The sequence below is a fragment of the Bidens hawaiensis genome, unplaced genomic scaffold (assembly GCF_021521415.1).
Source record: "Bidens hawaiensis isolate Kalapana, Puna unplaced genomic scaffold, B.hawaiensis_p1.1 tig00035492_1, whole genome shotgun sequence".
Lineage (NCBI taxonomy): Eukaryota > Viridiplantae > Streptophyta > Magnoliopsida > Asterales > Asteraceae > Bidens > Bidens hawaiensis.
The window spans coordinates 20,519-40,826 of NW_027496173.1; the positions used below are offsets into that span (position 1 = coordinate 20,519).

Genomic DNA, 20,308 nt, shown 5'->3' on the forward strand with positions numbered 1-20,308 from the left:
TCTTTGTAACGAACTGGTCTTTTAAAACGATTTGACCCTTATAACGAAAAGAGGGTTCATTCGTCATTTCCCCGTAACGAATTACTTAACGAATTGTTGCTAATTCGTTATTTCTTCTTAACGAATTGATGTTAATTTGTTATTCTCCCGTTAACGAATTAGGATTAGGTCAGAATGTCAGGGAACATTCTCTGACATTCCCCACTGTTCTGGCGCCGCTATCGCCGAAAAAACGAGATCTCGCCAGAAAAGCGAGATCTCGCTTGTTTCACCACCGTTTTCACCGTCTTTCGTCCCATTCGATCCAGATCTGAGCTAGGGTGATCCCTAAGCTCATCTTTTGATCGGTTTATACCCGATTCTATCCGGATCTCTTGACTTTAACGGTTTGGGGTGTCGGCTCGTCGTTTCGCGACTAGATCTAGCGTTTTAGGATCCATGTAATATCATACTATCATTACCTCGGGTCGGGATCGGTTTTCCTTCTTGGTTTCGGTTAGGGAAAGAGAGAAGTATGAGAGAGAGAGAGAGAGCTTAAGTGTGTGTTTTTGATGGTGTAAGAAATGAGTGGAATGAATGGGTTATGGGTTAATTATGGTTTATATATCATGGGTCATGGGCTTAAACCCATGGTCTTTTCTTCCTTCCTTTTTAATCCAAGTCCATAACCCATATCTATTTAACCCAACACTAGCCCGACTCATAATAATTCATATTTTATTTTATTAACCGAAACGAGAAAACGGGATGTTACATTATCTTATAAATATATACATAAAATCTTGAATTAAACAATATAAATACTAATAATAAATTTAAGATTCTGATGTAATATTGGTTACACATGTTTCTTATTGAAAAACAGGATAATACGATAGTATGCATTGTATGTAATAAATAGATTGTGTAAAGAGTTTTATGTTTATTCAACAACATGTTAATATGGAAGATCTCATAAACAAATTTAATATATTTACATTACAAAAGTTGAAGGGTTAGAAAAAGAACGTACCTTAGTTTCCGGTAATCAGAATATCAATAATCTTGAGAAGTGATAAAACTTAAAACACTATTGTATCAGTGGACAAACGATCAACATCAACCAAAATGTTTTGTGGCTCCATTCCGCTGTTTGTGAAATAACAAGATTTCATACAAATAAGTATATTGATATAAATGTAAATGTATACAAATTAACAACAATACATATGAATGGAACAATGAGTAATAAAAACGAAACTTACAATGACTATGGATTTGCTTCTTAGATCGATCAATGTTAGTGTAAAAAGTTTTCTGTCATACATTTTATATAGGGAGGTAAGATTATGTATATTTTTGGTTAATTGATTAAACATGGAATGTTGTTTCAAATTGATTCATTTTAAGTTCAAAATAAAAAACTGAAAAAATATATATATCATATATACAAAATATATGAATCTATATGTGAGAGAATTACTATGAGTAAAATAAAATTGGAAACAATAATTAAAATAAAAATGAATTGTCAAACCATGTTAATGTAAATGTGTATATATCTTAGATATGTAAATCGAGAATCTAGTAAGATTTAAACGTAATAATGATAATTTTGTGATCTTTTCATTAGTTATAGTTAATAGTTACAAATTTAACCTATGGTAGAATGCAAGCTCAACTATACTTACACTGCATTATCGGGTTTAAAATATAAGGAAAAGAAATGATAAAATTGGATAGAGGAAGAAAGGAAAAGAAATTATATACTTAAAAGGCATTCTTGAGTTAAAATAAAAGAAAAGAAAAGAAAAGAAAATGTTTATTACATTCTTGAGTTAGATTGGAAATAAAAAATAGAATAAAAAATTGTAACTTTACAATTATATCCTCATAGCAACATGAAAAAGAGAATTAAGATAGGGTAAATTGATAATATGGTAATGGGATATAAACTTTCCTTCACAATCCGGCCATATTTGGCAGGAAAGTTTTGAAGGAAAAAAAGTCTTAACTTTTCCTTCTATTCTCTCTTTTTTTTAATGAAAAAACTTAAGAATGAAAAAAGAAAAATTTTCTTATCTTATCTTTTTCAATCCCTTAAATAAAAAAACTCAAGAATGCAGTGTTAAAGTTATTAAGTCAAATTCAAAGTGGTGTTTAAAGTTTTAAAATTTAATAATACATAAAATGAACTTTTATACCAAAATTTCATTAAAAAAATAATATTCAATTAAAATGCATATATCATAATTGTGATATCTAAATATGAGATACTAAAAAGTAAAAACTCAAAATAGAAGGAATTATTTATTTAAATAAAAATGCATTGTCAAACCGAGATTTTAGTCATATTTAAAAAAAAACTTTTGTGATCATTTTGTTAATTATAATTAGTTGTTACCAAATTTAACGTAAGTCTTCTTGTAATAAAGTCAAAGTAAACGTTAAGTAATGAATTCAAAACTTTAAATGTTAAGTTTGACCAAAGTAGTGTTTAAATAAATAATTTAATTTTGTAGACACATTTAAATATGTTAAGTCAAGAAATCAAACACAATTATCACTTTAGTGTAGTTAGTAAACACATTTGGTTTGAAACCTAAGGTCTTAGGTTCAGAACTCGTATCACACAGTAATTTATTTTTCAAAATTTTATAAAATTTTACGGGTCATGGGTTATAATAGAAAAACGAGTCATGGTTTATAATATAATAGGAAATAGTGACATGACATCCACGTGACATTCTATGTGAAGTGCCTAGTTAAATGATATGTGTACAACTTGTGTTGCCTTAATATATTAGTAAGATTTATCCAATATGTTTTAATTAATAATTAAATTAAACAAAGAAATAAGTTACATTGTTAAATGGTAGAGGCAAAGCTTCTAATACACTTCTGTTCAATGGGGGTTGTGGTCCAATGATAGAGGCAAAGCTTTTAATACACTAAGGTTTCGAGAGATTGTGGGTTCAAAACTCACTTCCAATAAAAGATTAAGAAATCCACCTTTAAAAAAAAAGTTACATTGTTAAATAAGTTTTATCAAATGGAAGGTAATCACGTTCATATATAATTACAATCATCATTGGTCAGAAGGAACATGGAAACAGAAAGCGTGTCCTACCCATAACTGTGCGTGCCAAGCGTGTCCTACCGCGCGTCTGAGCTTAATTTTTGGTAGGTACAGTAATTATGTGGGCATCAAGAGCACGCACGTCACGTGTCAACACTAATGTGGCCTTTAACTTTCTCAAGCTGACCACCCAAATTCAAAAAAAACAAACTAAAATAGAAATTAAAAACAAATAATTGCATTACTTTTTTGGAAAAGCTTTTTCCGTACAAAAGTAAATATAATTTTTTAAAATTTTAATTTATGTCATCTTAAAAGTAAATATTGCACATAAACGAATATATATTTATATGTGTGTACAATTATGAATATTCTTTATTTCAAAAACCTTTATGGCCTTTGAACGAGACGTTTTCGAATGGAATAAAAGAATTATTATAAAAACTAGGATAATATTTTCAATATTCGAAACCATATCAAATGTTTGGTTCGAATTCACTTCAAATATATAATCAATCGGTTTTCTGTCACATTCATTATTAAATAAATATATTTTGAGTTACTTCCTTTTTTTTTAATTGGGTTGCTTGATTGATACATTTGACAATGAAATAAAAGAATTAAAAAAATGATAAGTTTCAAATATATATATATATATATAATTAACGTGATAAACGTGAGAATCAATTATAGTAATTATATATTTATTTCATAGCTTAATTACATAATTACTTTACTTGTATATATAATTACTCTACTTAATTCTCATGTTTAGCTTTGTTATTTAAAAGGGGGTTGCAACGCAGCTTGTTGCCTGTTTGCCTACCACTTTATTGTAATCGCTTTGTAGTAGGTAATTAGTTAATTAAACAAAATTCATTTGTATTTGATTCAACATCTATATATAAAACAATAGCAAATGTTTGATTCGGATTCACCCCAAATATATAATCAGTCATTTATCAATCACATTAATTTTAACTAAATATACTTCTAAATTGTTTCCTTTTCATTTGGGTTTATGGTGCACCTAAATACACATGCATTAAATATACAATGGACAAAAATACCAATTACACATTTTTAATGAATTTACATTGTTTTGTTCCATACATGAAGAAACACTAGCCTGACCCCGGGCAGATTACTGGTAACCTGGGGGTTAGATAGATGTTTCCCACGAGGGGTTAGACCCTTGGAAGATGGTTCTTCTGATAACCTGCAAAACAGACACCGTGAGCTCGTCACTGAGAAGGGGGGGTTCCTTCTTGTGACCACCCTCCGGCGTGAGAATCAGACTATATTGCTCTTTAAATATAAAAGTATATTAAGAGATTGCTAGAGCAGATATCAGGTATAATATGATGATAATGTGATAAGATATGATAAGATGAGATGGTCATACCATTTGTGGTATTTATAGCCGAAGGTAGGTTTCCAAGGAGGTATGGCCGGCTGCAACAGTGTTCCTGTTCCACCTACAGTAGCCTACGCACGTGCCCTGCTGATAGTTGGTGGGTAGGCAGCGGCTGATAGTGACCAGGCCTGCTGTGTACTATTCATTTTCCACCAACTGGCGGCTACGCACGTGGTATGGCAGTAGTTGGTGAGTAGGCAGCGGCCAATAGTGACACAGTACAGGAGCATGCTGCTCGCCATACTGTGTCAATAAGCTGTCGTATCTTTAGTCCGATCTTTTTCCCATACCTCGTCAGGTACAGTACAGAAGATCTTCCCGTATCGTATGGACTGGCTTATTTGGGCGGGAGTATTCCCCCTCCCGCCCTTGTGCGGGATTGTTCCCGGCTTCGCTCATTCCTTCAGGTGACACTGAGTGATTGAGAGCTAAGTGCCTTGTGCGTGTAGCCTTGCTACGCGGGTGGCCTTCCCTGATGGCTTGTATCCGAGGCTGCGGGGACAGGCGGAGTCCTTCACCATCGGGAGGCATTTCCTGCGGGACCAGCTTGCGTACTGCGCGTAAGGACGTCACGTCTCTGAGCATGGTTGGTCCTGCGGATCCAGTTGGTTTCTGCGCAGACGTCCCTCTTCAAGGTGAGTCTTGCGGGTCCAACTGGGCTCTGCTGGGACCTACCTCTTCAAGTCCCCCCAGTCCAATGTTCTTCTCATGAGTGTTTAATAAATTGAGGTGAACTTTTGGACTTAAGCAGAGGTTTTTGAAAAGGGTTTTTTAAGGTTTTCCATGGGAATTCCTCCCGCGGAAGTCCTTGCCACTTGCAGAAATGCCCGAGTTTCCTGCTTGGTCTTTGGGTATGATGCGGGTAGGCTGTAACCTCCTCGCAAGTCAGGAGCGTTGAGTCCCACTTGTGTGGATTCTCCATGAGGTTTTGGTAGTTTTGAACATAGTGATCAATTATGTTAAGACTACCAATTCCATCCTGGAGCTTCAAATAACGTAGTTCTCGACGTTCCCGCTATGCGGGGATGTTATATCCGTTTCCGCAAGCATTGCCCAGAAGATCCTTCTTGGTTTCAATTCCCAGCGGAGCGCTAGGTATGTGAAGGGTTTTGCCTTAACACTGTACCTGCGCTCGTCTTACGGTTACTTTACTTCCAAGGTATTCCTGGCGTCAATTCCCTGCGGGTGCTAGGTATGTGAAGGGTTTTGCCTTAACACTGTACCCGCACCTGTCTTATAGTTACTTGGTTTCCGAGGTACTTGGCTTCAATTTCCTGCGGGTGCTAGGTATGTGAAGGGTTTTGCCTTAACACTGTACCCGCATCCGTCTTACGTTTACTTGTTCGCCAAGGTTTTCTTGGCTTCAATTCCCTGCGGGTGCTAGGTATGTGAAGGGTTTTGCCTTTATACTGTACCCGCATCCGTCTTACGGTTACTTGTTCGCCAAGGTTTTCTTGGCTTCAATTCCCTGCGGGTGCTAGGTATGTGAAGGGTTTTGCCTTAACACTGTACCCGCAGCCGTCTTACGGTTACTTGTTTGCCAAGGTAAGGGGTATTTTCCCGCCTACTTTTTGATCTTTTTGAATTTTGAAATTCGAAGAGTTGGTGGAAAGATAAGAACAGTCCAAAACTCTGAAACGTCGTGCGACGGTTTCTTCTGACTGTGTCAGATCGTGCAGGAAGTTATGGTGACGTGACAGTACATGGTCATTCCAGACGCTTTTTCAGGCGCGTGGGCGCGATTTTTCGGGCGCGTGGCCGCGAAAATTATGGTACGCGTCCTGTCAACAGCTGTTGCCAGCTTGCTCGGTGCCACATGTCACGGTTTCATTGCACCTTCAATTTCTCTCTCCTTCGCATTAAATTCACCGCATTAATTGCGATCACTATATAAAGGGGGAGAGGGTCATTTGTAGTTCACATCTTCACTTCTCTTTCATCTCTAAGGCGATTTCTGGTGAATACTCTCTTATTCAGTTGAGCATTCCTCCGAAATCGTTTCTTCTTCCTCTGCAATGTCTTCACATGATACTGAAGCTGTAATCGATGATAAGAGTACTGCTGGCGAGTGTCAGTGTGCTCTGCCCGGCGATCAGTACCGGTATGTTGTTAGGAAGTTCATGCTCGATCCTCTCGAGCCTGAGTTTCCTGAACCCCATCAGACCGTGTACGATGCCCCCAGTGGCAAGATCGGGGTATATGCTGCATTCTTTGTTTATGGGAACCTTAGGTTCCCATTGACAAAGTTTGTTTACCGTGTCCTGGAGAGGCACGGTGTGCATTTGACCGAGTTGCACCCCATGGCGATCGCCAAGATTCGCCACTTCGAGTGGGTGTTCCGGATTTTGGGCATTGAGCCCTATGTGGACCGCCTGATGACCTTCTATACTTGGAGGTGCATCCAGGGGTGGTACACCCTGACAACCCGGATCAAGGGTTTGAAGATTTGCGCCACCGAGCGCAGTCTTCGATCGTGGAAGCGGGAGTTCTTCTACATTTCTGCCCGCGCCGTCCCCATTGCCATGAAGTTTAAAAATAGCCAAGCCATTCCGAGCCACCACGCCACCAACTACCAGGAGGCGGAATGGTTTGCGAAGATATCCCGGGTCCAATCTCCGGTTTACCGGTTTGCGGAGTCCGGGATGGTGATGCTGGGGATGAGCCGGGTATGGAAGGAGGCGTCTCAGGTTCCCATCCTTCTCGAATACGGTTTGAACTCTACTCCTTATGGTATGTCTTGTCTTTCTTGCTGATATGAGTTTGTCTTCTAACTGTTTCTTTTCTTTCAGAGGGGAACAATTTGGAGTCGCTCCTGTACCCGCGGGAAGCTGACGATCCTGTGCGGGTGGGTACTCGTGCTCTTGACGAGAACGAGTTGCCCATCCTGGAGCAAACAGCGGATCGGTTTGTGGAGGTCTACCCGCTGGGCCACGAGATCCTGAGCCACCGGCGGCCAGGTAAGGCGTTATTCTCTCCTCCACCCCTCAGTGCTGTACCCGCTGCTGGGATTCCTTACATGCTGTCTTCTTCTGAGGAATCCGCAGATGGTCCTCCGTTAGTGCGGAAGAGGAGGGCTGCCGTCGGGAAAGGGAAGGAGAAGGTCGCCTCCACAGCTGATCCGGTGCTTCTATCTGACACCGAGTCAGATAGTGAAGAGGTGGCGGGGAACCCCGGTGGTGAGAAGACCACCGCTCCGGAAGCTACGAATGTTACCTCCGGAGAACCAATGACGACGAGGGTGACCGGCATCAAGAGACCGGCTCCATCGGGTTCGTCCCCGCCCGTCCGTACGTTCAAGCTCAAGAAAACCCGTAAGTACAACTCTTGGCTTTTATCTTCGTAGTTTAATCTTCCAAGTCTTTTAACACTTTTCTTCTTTACGCAGGTGTGGATGTTGGCGCATTCCAGGGTGAGGGGCCGAGTACTACCTCTCCGCCAATGACGGTAGGCTTGGTCAGCCTACCTGAGGCGTCGACCCAGGCGCCTACGCCTGCTTCCGCTGGTTCAGTTGCTCATTCTGAGCCGACTGTTCCAGCCGAGATGACGTCACCGCCGGTGGTAAGTGCGATTTTTACAGCATCTTTCACCGAGCCGGCGGTTACGATTGCTGCGGATTCTGCGGCAGCGACTGCGGCGGCTGCCACCATGCCCCCGCCACCGGCACCGACGGTCGGCCCATCAGGTACGCATGGGAGTACTCGCCAATCTTTGCCACCTTCCCATCTTCCTGACCTTTTGGATGGGTTTCCTTTGGGTTCAGGTGATGGGTTCGGCGACTATCGGCCTGTTATAGACCCTACAGGTGCGTAGGGTTCCTTTGGCCCTTTTTTACTTTTATTTTTATCATCTTTTCCTAACTGCTTTTTTGTTTTTTGCAGTGTCGGATTCCAATGAAGTGTATGTTCCGCGATGGAACATACGCCGAGGAACAACCCTTCGTACCCCTGTGGAGTGCGTGGAATGGGCTCGCCACGCTGCTCCCCATGGTGCGTTGGGGGAAGCCATGGCTAGCTACCAGGAGGGTAGGCTAACCAATGAGCTTCGGGTTCTCCAGGCCCGGATGCAGCCGCGCGTCGAGCTGCTTTGTCGTGAAAACGACAAGTTAAAAGCAGCTCGCGCCAAAGAAGTATCTCAAGCGCGTGCTCTTCGGGAGGAGAACCAAAAGTTGGCCGCAGCTGCTGCGGAGAAGGAGAAGGCCTTCAAGGCCCTCGAGGTTGAGGTTCAAGCGCGACTCGAGGCCCGCTCCAAGGCTGCCCAAGCTGTTAACGAACAGCTTCGGCTGGCTAAGGAGACTGCGAGGAACGCAACCGAGAGGGCCACCAAGGCTGAAGCCGTTGCTGAGCCTTTACGCGTGGAGAACGAGGAGCTCAAGGCCAAATTGGAGGCTCTCCAACGTGCTCATGATGCCTTGGCGATGGAGGATGCCAAGAAACTTCAAGAGATCCTGGACCAAAGGGGCGTGCTTGATCACACCGAGCGGAAGCTTAAGGGCGTCGAAGAGGCTGCCGCAAAGGAAGTGCTACTTGCCAACCTTAACAAAAGCGAAGCCGAACGCGCCTGTACCCAAGCTCAAGCCGCCCTCAAAGAAGCTCTGGTTGCCAAGGAATGGCTTCTTCGATAAGCGTTGTCTCAGGTATGTCTATCTTCATGTCTTCACGCTTATCTTTGTAATTAGGGTGTTGACACTTGTATATTTTCTTATGTAGGTTGTGCATCGGGTCTTTTCAGAGACATCTTACGATGATGCAATGAGCGCAGCCCTCAACGCTTCTCACGAGGATGGGGAACGGGTCGGTTTCCTACTTGGTCTAGGGTTTGTTGAGAAAGGCGTCCCGCCATCCAACTTCCCTTTGTACAATGTAGATACCGAAGCCATATATGACCAAGCAGTAAATCAATACGCCGCCTTCCCGCATCCGGTGGTGGAGAAGGTGAACCAAGTAGCTGCTGCTGATGATGGGTTAGCTATCCTTAAAGCTTTCCTTGAACCGCCCCGTTCCTCTGATGGAGCGGGTCCAAGTGGAAGCGGTCCTGAAGCTTGATCCCGAAGATCCCTTCCCATTGCTAGGATAGTCTTGTACAGATGTATTTATTTTCTTTTCGTAGGCGGGTAGTTACCCGGCCATTCTTGTAATAATTCGTTTGTGAAATATTAATCTTTTTGCGTATAAGATTGTTATTTCCTTCTTTGGGTTTCTTGCTTTATAAACTTATGACTTGCATACTTAGTTTAAATTAGCAATTTTCCAAGTGTGGAATAAGTTAACCTGTTGAACGTGGTTGATAATGGGTTAAAGTTTTGCTTCCTCTTTCGTGATTGTGCGGGTAGAACCGACACTTGCACTTAGTAGGATGGCTAAACTTTAACCTTCATCTGACCTGCGTGTAGGTTTTCCTCATCTTTTGAGGATAAGTTAACCTTTGAACGTGGTTGATAATAGGTGTGAAGTTTTGCTTCCTCTTTCGTGATTGTGCGGGTAGTACCGTCACTTGCACTTAGTAGGATGGCAAAACTTTACCCTTATCTGACCTGCGTGTAGGTTTTCCTCATCTTTTGAGGATAAGTTAACCTTTGAACGTGGTTGATAATAGGTGTGAAGTTTTGCTTCCTCTTTCGTGATTGTGCGGGTAGTACCGTCACTTGCACTTAGTAGGATGGCAAAACTTTACCCTTATCTGACCTGCGCGTAGGTTTTCCTCATCTTTTGAGGATAAGTTAACCTTTGAACGTGGTTGATAATAGGTGTGAAGTTTTGCTTCCTCTTTCGTGATTGTGCGGGTAGTACCGTCACTTGCACTTAGTAGGATGGCAAAACTTTACCCTTATCTGACCTGCATGTAGGTTTTCCTCATCCTTTTAAGAATTTTGTTTTGAACCGTTCGACGCAGTCAATAGGTTAGTGTTCAGTTTCCTTTCATGATTCATGCGGATAGATCGGCACTTTCATTTAATGGGATAATTGAACTCTTCCCCTTTAACTGACCTGCGTGAAGGTTTTTTCCTGTTATTGGGTTTGTGCGGGTAGGACCGCCTTCCCACGCAACGACTTCACGTAATGTGAATGCCGTTACCAGTGTTGCATAGTTTAACCGTTCGACGCGCGGTTATTGATAGGTTATTATTCAGTTTCCTCATTATGATTCGTGCGGATAGACCGGCACTTTCATTTTTGGGTGCTGAACCTCTCCTTCAACTGACCTGCGTGAAGGTTTTGTCCTGTTATTGGGTTTGTGCGGGTAGGACCGCCTTCCCACGCAACGACTTCACGTAATTATGCGGTGAAAGCCGGCATATTAGTGTTCAGAAAAGTAAAATCATCAGCTTCGATGTTCTAAAGAGAATCATTTCCATTAGAAGTGGCTCTTGGCCTTTTCTTTACAAATTGGAATTGATTTACATGCAAATTGTGTAAATGAGCTCCCTTCCAAGTTGGGATGGGAGTGCCATTGAGCCGATACGCACCTGGTTCGGGATCTCGTTCTTTACGCAGCATGTAGTCTCGACATTGAAGCTGGAACTTTTATTCGTGTTTTCCCCAGCTGAGGTTCTACACGCACCCGCCTGCTCAGCCTTTATTGCGCCACGAGGTGCGCGAGCGTCCCATCTCTGACAAATGCTTCGACCATGTCTTTTACGTCTATGCATTCTTCAGTGTTGTGGCCTTTTGTCTTGTGAAAGTCACAGTATTTGCTCCGATCAGCATCATGACGATGTCGGATTATTGGAGGCTTTGGCCACGGGAGCTCTTCAGTAGCGAATATCTCAGTGACGCTCTTGGTGAGTGGCGTCCATCTGGAGTTCCGGTGCGGATGTACATTATCCCTTCCGCCCAATCGATGTTGCAAGCCGGATGAAGTGTCAAAGTTTACCCTTGACTGCTAAATGCCTTGCTTCCGCTTTTTATTTAGTCGGGCGGTGAGGACGTTGTCTTCTCTCGTCTTCTGAGTGTAGAGGTTTGTGCTCTGTGGGAGATCTCTACCCAGTTGCTTCTCCGTTTTCGCATAGCGTTTTGCTGCTGTCATGATGGCATCCCATGTAGATGGCATGCCATCTTTACCCGTTAGGGTGCGGATGAGCTCTGGGTCATGCGCGCCCTGGATGAAGGCAGCGCGAACAAGATCTTCGCTGATATTGCCCAAACTTAGCTTCTTTGAGTTGAAGCGAGTGATGAAGTTTGGTAGAGATTCATCTTCTTCTCGTATGCATTTGAGGATTGTCCATTGCTCCTCGGTATACTTCCGTTGCTGGCTGAAGTGTTGGCTAAACTTCTGCTGGAAGTCTGCCCAGTCGTAGATGTGGTTGACCGGTAGACGATCAAACCAAGCTCTAGCAGCCCCAACAAGCGTCATTTGGAACATGTAACACCACGTGGGTTCCGTCCAATTGCTGACGGTTGCCCCCGCTATGAACCTGTTTAAATGATCGTCTGGATCAGATATACCGTCATATGTGCCTATGTTAGGCATTTGTTTGGCACTTTTTGGGGCGATTGCTTCCGCAATGTCCCTTGCAAATTTGGACGTTCCCGCATTTGCTACGTTTGGTCTGAACGTTTTGGAGAAGTCTCGTGGACTTCCACCTGTGCTTTTTGGTTTGAAGGCTTGTCCAAAATGCCTTTTCGGTTGGGATTCCGTTTCCTTACGCTTCCCTTTTGCCCTATGGCGAGGGTTCGCGTCGGAGTCGGATTCCTCCGAGTCATCCTCCCAGTATTCGAATTCGTCGGCCTGTTGTACGGAACGCAAGCGTTCGTCCAACTCAGCCTGGAATTCCTTTTGTCGTGCCTCCGCCCATGCCTTAACTTCATCGAGAGTTTGGCGGGGGAGTCTTCGTTTCTCAAACTGGGTATCAGTGGATCCCAGTAGGCGATCATTTACTGCACTTGCCCCAGCTTGAGTAACTGGGGTAGTGTTCGTAAAATTTACTTCACTTGGCCCGGCTTGGGTAACCGGGGTAGTGTTTGTAAAAACTGTGTTACCGGTATTCACCCCAGTAGCTGGGGTTGTGGTTACCGGAATTTCTCTAACCATCTTTGTAGAAGTTTGAAAAAACTGGAGAAAAATAAAGTTCTAGCTTTATGCACGGATGGCGCCAATGAAGAAACACTAGCCTGACCCCGGGCAGATTACTGGTAACCTGGGGGTTAGATAGATGTTTCCCACGAGGGGTTAGACCCTTGGAAGATGGTTCTTCTGATAACCTGCAAAACAGACACCGTGAGCTCGTCACTGAGAAGGGGGGGTTCCTCCTTGTGACCACCCTCCGGCGTGAGAATCAGACTAGATTGCTCTTTAAATATAAAAGTATATTAAGAGATTGCTAGAGCAGATATCAGGTATAATATGATGATAATGTGATAAGATATGATAAGATGAGATGGTCATACCATTTGTGGTATTTATAGCCGAAGGTAGGTTTCCAAGGAGGTATGGCCGGCTGCAACAGTGTTCCTGTTCCACCTACAGTAGCCTACGCACGTGCCCTGCTGGTAGTTGGTGGGTAGGCAGCGGCTGATAGTGACCAGGCCTGCTGTGTACTATTCCTTTTCCACCAACTGGCGGCTACGCACGTGGTATGGCAGTAGTTGGTGAGTAGGCAGCGGCCAATAGTGACACAGTACAGGAGCATGCTGCTCGCCATACTGTGTCAATAAGCTGTCGTATCTTTAGTCCGATCTTTTTCCCATACCTCGTCAGGTACAGTACAGAAGATTTTCCCGTATCGTATGGACTGGCTTATTTGGGCGGGAGTATTCCCCCTCCCGCCCTTGTGCGGGATTGTTCCCGGCTTCGCTCATTCCTTCAGGTGACACTGAGTGATTGAGAGCTAAGTGCCTTGTGCGTGTAGCCTTGCTGCGCGGGTGGCCTTCCCTGATGGCTTGTATCCGAGGCTGCGGGGACAGGCGGAGTCCTTCACCATCGGGAGGCATTTCCTGCGGGACCAGCTTGCGTACTGCGCGTAAGGACGTCACGTCTCTGAGCATGGTTGGTCCTGCGGATCCAGTTGGTTTCTGCGCAGACGTCCCTCTTCAAGGTGAGTCTTGCGGGTCCAACTGGGCTCTGCTGGGACCTACCTCTTCAATACACAAATAGATGTTGATCAATGAGAAATGATTCATTTTACATATTATCAGTATGTTTTAACGTATTGACTCAAGCATTTCACAATTAAGCGTTTTCAAATAAGAGATATGTGACCAGTCGAAAGTTTCCACTCAATAAAGAAAACAAAAACACAAAAACTGTGATTATTAGTTGGTTCGTGGACATGTTGCAATTAAGTTAATTGGTCCGATATAATACTATAATAATTGAATTAAATAAAAAAAGGAAAAATAAAATATGTTTAGTTTGAACTAATATTAAAACAGAAATCAGCACGTTGTTCCTAGTCAAGTCCTGTTTGGATACCAGGAATCTTGCGCCATCATCACCTACTACATCTCTCAAAAGTCATCTACCCACATAATAAATAAATATATTAAACCTTCAGATCATTCTTATTACTTAAACCATACTCAAGGTGTGTCTCTTCAACAATGAGTTCAGATCATGAACCACTTCTTCTTCAACAAGAAGATGAAGATATTATTAATAACATCACCCAGACACATTCTTTGCTGAAACTGACCAGATGGTTTTTAAAATTTGCAATGTTATTTGTTCTCATTGCTTGGATTGCCTTTCTGTTATTGCTTCCATCAGAATCTGTGTCTCAGTTATCTGAGAATTATGTTGATGCTACATCTGGATCAGTATTCTGGGTTACAGGTTTGTCTGTAATGTTAGTTTTATTTTCTGTTTGATTAATACTTAGTTATTAACCTTGGAGGGAGCTGTTTATGATGCACAGGAAATATGTTTCTTTATGGTGGGCCAATATTCATCATTGCATTTCTTGGTATACTTTATTTAAGAATTTCTGGACACCAAGAATTTCAAGAGTAAGTTTTTTCTTCTTCATTTTCCAATTTCAACATTACATTTGGAGATGGGAAGCTAATCAATTTCAATTGTTTGAGAAAAAATATTTTTTAATGTTTATCTATACTATGTTATATATGTGCATGAAACAGAAAAAAATTAAAAAAAAAATTCAGGAAAAACCAGAACGAATTGGAAACAGACGGTTTCGATTTTGATTTTTAGTAAAAACCGAAATATCGGTTATGGTTGTGTGTTTTATGTAAAACCGAAGAAACCGACCGAACCGAGTAAACTGATTTGTTGAATTACTTTTTCTTTGAATCGTTTATGTTTTATAAACTTGGATATTTATTTTATTTTTAACGTTAGTCGGTTATGTCTTGTCAATCTGGATGAGATTAAATCATTTTAAAATGCAAGTTTCTCAAAATAGTTTTTATTTTATATGATTTCATATTTACTTTATTTTTATAAGCTTTTATCACCTTCAAATTTATAAGATACTTCATCAGAGTATGTGTTAGTGTATTGTGTTCCCGCCGCGTTGATTAGGCATCCTTAAGTATAAATAAATATATCATGTTTTGGGATTTAATACTTATGCATATAAATATACTTTTGTGTAGAAAGAAGAAGCCGAAGAATGCGAGTTTTCGGCTTTGGACATTCCCGGTTATCGTAGACGGGCCATTTGGAGTTGTTACAGCTGCAGAGTTAATTGTTATTCTGATTGTTGTTGTGTATCTCATTTGGGCTGTGTCAGTTTATGCTGTTCAGAACTACAACCTGATTCCCTACTATGAGAGCCAAGGAAAAAGGTAAAAATAAATAATTATTATTGTATAAATGGTTATTTCTGCTTTCTTAAATGATTATAAGTAAATGGATGGTAATGTTTTTTAGCTTCTGTTAGTGTCAGTCAGTATTTATTAATTTTCTTATCTAATAATCAGTTACATACTCTGATCACTATCTGATGTATTCTGACATTAAAACACATGTAGGAATGTAATGCTGAAGCACACAGGACTGCGTTTCGGGTCTATCGGACTGATCTGCCTAGTGTTTTTGTTTCTGCCCGTTGCACGGGGCTCTATCCTTCTACGCCTTACAAATATCCCGTTTGAACACGCAATTCGATATCATGTTTGGTTGGGACATCTTACAATGACACTCTTCACTCTCCATGGTCTTTGTTATTTCTACTCATGGATATTGGAAGACCGCGTTATACACCAAGTAACTTTCTTATAAACATCTTTAGTGTAACCGCAGTAGAGCTCGACCAGGCTCAAGCTCTGCTTTGAAAACTCGAGTTTGGCTGGCGAGTGATTTTAGAACTCGAGATCGGTTTGGGCTATGCTTCTTTATTAGTTTTGAATTAATATATACATTTTTAATTCTTCTTATGTATGTTTTAATTGTAATTTGTATATACAACATACTATATATTACTTAGTAATTTTTATCATAAATTTATATATAATAATAACTATTATTATAATTGTATAGATATATTAGATAAAGTTATATAATTAACAGGCTTGTTTAAGCTGGCGAGCCAACTCTAGCTTGATAAATTTTCACTCAGGCTTATTATTAAGCTCGAACTCGGGCTCAAGCCTGTCTAAGTTAGGCTCGTTCAAGCTTTAAGCGAGCTGATCTCGAGTAGCTCACGAGCGACTTGGCTAGCTTACACTTCCTATCTATATAATTGCATAAACATTATTTATATATGTGTGTGTGTGCAGGTACTTGATTGGAAAAATTACAAAATTGCCAATCTTCCGGGTGTCATAAGCCTGTCAGCAGGATTGCTAATGTGGGTGACCTCACTTCCTCCAGTGAGGAGGATTAATTTTGAACTATTCTTCTACACTCATCAACTGTATATTGTGTTTGTTGTGTTCTTCGCAATGCACGTTGGTGACGTGTTGTTTAGCACGATAGCTGCTGGTTTGTTTCTGTATATGCTTGATCGGTTTCTTCGATTTGTTCAATCACGAAAGACTGTGGATGTATTGTCAGCCAAATGCCTTCCTTCTGGGACACTGGAACTTGTAATTTCAAAGCCTCAAGGTACGCATGTTTTAAACCATTTAACCCGAGCCACCCGACCAGCCCATCTCACGACCTCTATCTGTATTGACAATGCACTTCTCTTTGAATGTAGATCTAGAATACAATGCCCTTAGTTGGGTTTTCCTGCAAGTTAGAGATATATCTTGGTTGCAATGGCACCCATTCAGCGTGTCATCATGCCCATTAAGTGGTGATCATCATGTTTCTATTCTCATTAAAGTCCTCGGAAACTGGACAAACAAACTTAAAGGACATGTCTTGTCTGCCAACGAGGACCAGACCGAAGTAGACGCGCTCATTCGACCAAACTTAAAGCTCCAGGCATCTGTTGAGGGACCTTATGGGCATGAGTCACCATACCACTTGATGTAAGTGATTTCTTGAATATTGGCGTTATTTCAGTTCGATTTCGTCGGTTTTTTGGGGTCATTCAAAAGAGAGTATTAAGTGGATTTCTTGTGTGTCTTTTAGGTATGAAAATCTTGTGTTGGTAGCTGGTGGCATTGGGATTTCACCATTTGTGGCTATTTTGAGTGATATTTTGCACCGTGTTAACGACTCAAAACCTTGCATGCCAAGAAATGTAACAATAATATGGGCTGTGAAAACTTCAGAAGAACTTCCACTTGTACACTCACTTGACTTGAACTCAATGTGTCCAAACTTCTACAATAGACTGAATCTTGAGATTCAAACTTATGTTACTCAAGAATCGGAACCACCACTGGTATGTCTACATCTATTCAGAACATTTTCACGGGTTTAGTTATGAATGGGTAACGGGTTATGTTTAATCTCTAACGGGTAGGATATTCAAAACAAATTTTTTTTTTCTTTTAATTAAATGAAAAGATTTAAAGTAGGGCAAATGGATAGAACATGTAAAACAATAAAAGAGAAATTTGCTTAAAAGGATATGTAAAAATAAATTAATAGAAGGAAATGGGTCAAATGAATAGAACATCTAAAAATAGTGAATGCTTATAAAAGGAAACAAGTCAAATGGGTCTAATCATGTATATAAAGTTGGGGGAATCAAATGATCATAGAAACTTGGGAAAATCTTCTGCAATCATATTTGGCACACTAAGCATATGTAAAATGTTGAAACAAACTTGTACAAAAATGTTTCGGGTCAGCCCAACTCTACCAGAACCAACCGTACTGAAAATAAACATTACCCGTTTTTGACACTACTACCCCTCATATTGTAATAAAAATTTCCATAAAAATAACCAAGCTTCTATGTTATAACTTCTTGAATACAGGAGGAGGGTGATTTACAAAAATATATTAGCCCTTGTGACTTCTTGTCTCCCAGCCGATCGAGCATGTCAAGATTGGTCGGAACAGGAAACATCATGTGGGCCGGAGCCTACGTGGTGGTTCCTGCAATCGGTTTGTTTGTTTCTTTGACGTTGTTAAATGTCTTATACATTATTCCTTACAATGTATCATACCGATGGTACAAAGGGCTTCTACTCCTCATATGCATGGTTACAAGTGTCATCATATTTGGAGGTCTTGTGATCGGTCTATGGAGCCGAAAAACATCATCGAGTGAAAACTCTCAAGATGAAAAGAAAAGTATTGGCATACAACATAGTGAGTCCACATCACAGAAAACTTCATCGGACGAAAGTTGTATAAAGACCATAAAATATGGTCAAAGACCAGACATGAAAGGTATATACATACAAGTCGAATCACTCCATTTTGATTTTACTATTGTTATAATCTAGTTTCTTGTAGGGCTTGTAAACGAACTAAACGTTCAGCGCACTGTTCGGCGGGAAGTTTGTTTATGTTCGTTTGTTTATTAAACAAACAAACATTAACATTACTTTTCATTTAATTAAACGAACGAACATGAACACTTGTTATGCTCATTTATTTATGCCCATTGCTTTACGGTTATTAAATATTCATTCATATTTATTTATTACTAATACTATTATTAAATTTAAATCAAAGTGATTTTCATATTTTAAAACCCTAAAGGCCAATTTAAAATCAGTTTGGAATGCTTGTTTAGTTTTAAAAAGTTGAATCTAATTGTAAAGATGACGGTATTTTAGACTTTGATTTGGATATTCACATTAAGTTGGGTTCGGTTACGTTCGTTCGTTTATGTTCATTTTTAAGTCATTTGTGATAGTGAGTTTAGAATATTAACCAACACAAAAGAACATGAGGGGCACGTTCATTTTCTTAACGAACGAACCTGAACAAGAAAATCCTTCCATTAGTTAATTTATATTTTGTTCATTATTACAGAAGTATTTGGAAACATAGCTTCGCGTTGGGGAAATGTGGATATTGGTGTGATTGTGTGTGGCCCGTCGACTCTTCGGGCAAGCGTCGCTGAAGAATGCAGGTCTAAGAATTTTGGGAGAAAGTGTAACAGCCCGATCTTCCACTTCAACAGCCACAGTTTTGACCTGTAGGTATTATTTGGTAGTACAAGTAGTCTAAGCATAGTTTGTATCAGTGGTACATAGATAAGTGTTATTTATATCTTCATATATATATATATATTTATGGATTGATTTAATAATGAATTAATTGTATGTGATGAAAATATGTTTGTAAAGGCATCTTGTAATGTGAAATATGTATTCTAGTTTCTATCTGAATTCATCACTGTTTTAAGCTGATAACTCTTCAGCCGAACACGTTATCTGGATTCTAATTCCAACGAATTCTGCAAACCAAAACAGAATTTAGATTCCAGTTCTTGAATAGTCACACGCCTAGTTGTTTTTCTAGCTAAATAATAAATATAGATTGAATTGGATGAGTGTTTGGGAGTGTTTTGCTGACTTTCAAGTTACAAATAACTTGCAGGAGTTTACCAACAAAACAAGGAAAAGAACCTGTGCTCCCAAGTCAAGAGAAAACAAAATGGCACTAGGGGTAAAATGGGAAATCAACATATTTCATGACCTTTATGCTCGAGTTCTCAACGTTTGCGTGGGAAGCCTCCCTACAAAACGAGGAAACAACTAACTAGTGATGGGTGGCGAATCTATGAATTTTATATATTTTTTTTATTACTGATGGATCTGTGTTACTCGAGGCCAGATTTTTAGTTAACTCGTAAAAAAACAAGACAGAATATTATATAACACAAAAGTTTTCTTTATTGGTGTGACATAACTCCTTCGCTCATCGTCTCATTAAGTTATTGTTCGTCAACATTCAGTTGTGCAATTGTACACAAACTTATCATTCAAATGGATCAAGTGATTTACGATAGTCAAACTATATTCAGAGATATATAAAAATACAGAAATAAACAAACAGACATACCCTGTACGGTCCCTACTCACAAGGTATGATCAATGAAGGATGAGACTGTTTAATAGGGGCGGAACCACCCAGAAAGGGTCGGGTTCGCCCGAACCCAACACAATCTATTTTTTTAATTTTGTTTAGAGTATATAATATCTTATTAACAAATGAACCCATTAATATTTAAAAATTAAACTTGAACACATTGATTATGAACATTTTAGTAAATGTTTTTAATAAATATTCTTTTTTTAAGAAAGTCTATAGAAAACTATTTAAATTAGTAAACTTAGTGGTTAATCAATGGCTCAACTGGATTAATTAATTAAAATGGTGCATACAATATATTTTAGAGATTGACCCATATCAATCAATCAATCAATCATACCCAGTAAAATCCCACCGACAGCAAAGCTATAAGTAGGGTCTGGGGAGGGTGGGATGTAGGCACACCGTACCTCTATCCAAAGGAATAAAGAGGTGGCTTCCAGAGAGACTCTCGGCTCTAAGTACATTTGTATGAAGCAAAATAA

The 20,308-nt window shown here is 40.3% G+C and overlaps 1 protein-coding gene across 2 annotated transcripts; it reads left to right on the forward strand.

Moving 5' to 3' along the window:
* Window positions 1-14,011: 14,011 nt before the first annotated feature.
* LOC143587401 (ferric reduction oxidase 7, chloroplastic-like) lies at window positions 14,012-19,791 on the forward strand. 2 transcript variants are annotated; one of them, XM_077068701.1, is made up of 10 exons: window positions 14,012-14,243; window positions 14,326-14,416; window positions 15,026-15,217; window positions 15,404-15,638; window positions 16,151-16,478; window positions 16,573-16,849; window positions 16,953-17,208; window positions 17,750-18,167; window positions 18,759-18,924; window positions 19,329-19,791. In XM_077068701.1, the coding sequence occupies exons 1-10, from the start codon at window positions 14,012-14,014 to the stop codon at window positions 19,393-19,395; spliced, it is 2,262 nt and encodes a 753-aa protein (XP_076924816.1). In that variant the 3' UTR covers window positions 19,396-19,791. The 2 variants fall into 2 exon arrangements, with proteins under 2 accessions (XP_076924816.1, XP_076924817.1); XM_077068702.1 differs by having other exon boundaries at window positions 14,068-14,243; window positions 18,759-18,928; window positions 19,329-19,406.
* The last annotated feature ends 517 nt before the right edge of the window (window positions 19,792-20,308 follow it).

Bases quoted from the DNA above. Each gene is read 5' to 3' on its own strand.
- LOC143587401 (XM_077068701.1), top strand. From the start codon at position 14,012: ATGAGTTCAGATCATGAACCACTTCTTCTTCAACAAGAAGATGAAGAT. The intron at 15,218-15,403 runs GTAAAAATAAAT...AAACACATGTAG, and splicing joins TATGAGAGCCAAGGAAAAAG to GAATGTAATGCTGAAGCACA. The intron at 15,639-16,150 runs GTAACTTTCTTA...GTGTGTGTGCAG, and splicing joins AAGACCGCGTTATACACCAA to GTACTTGATTGGAAAAATTA.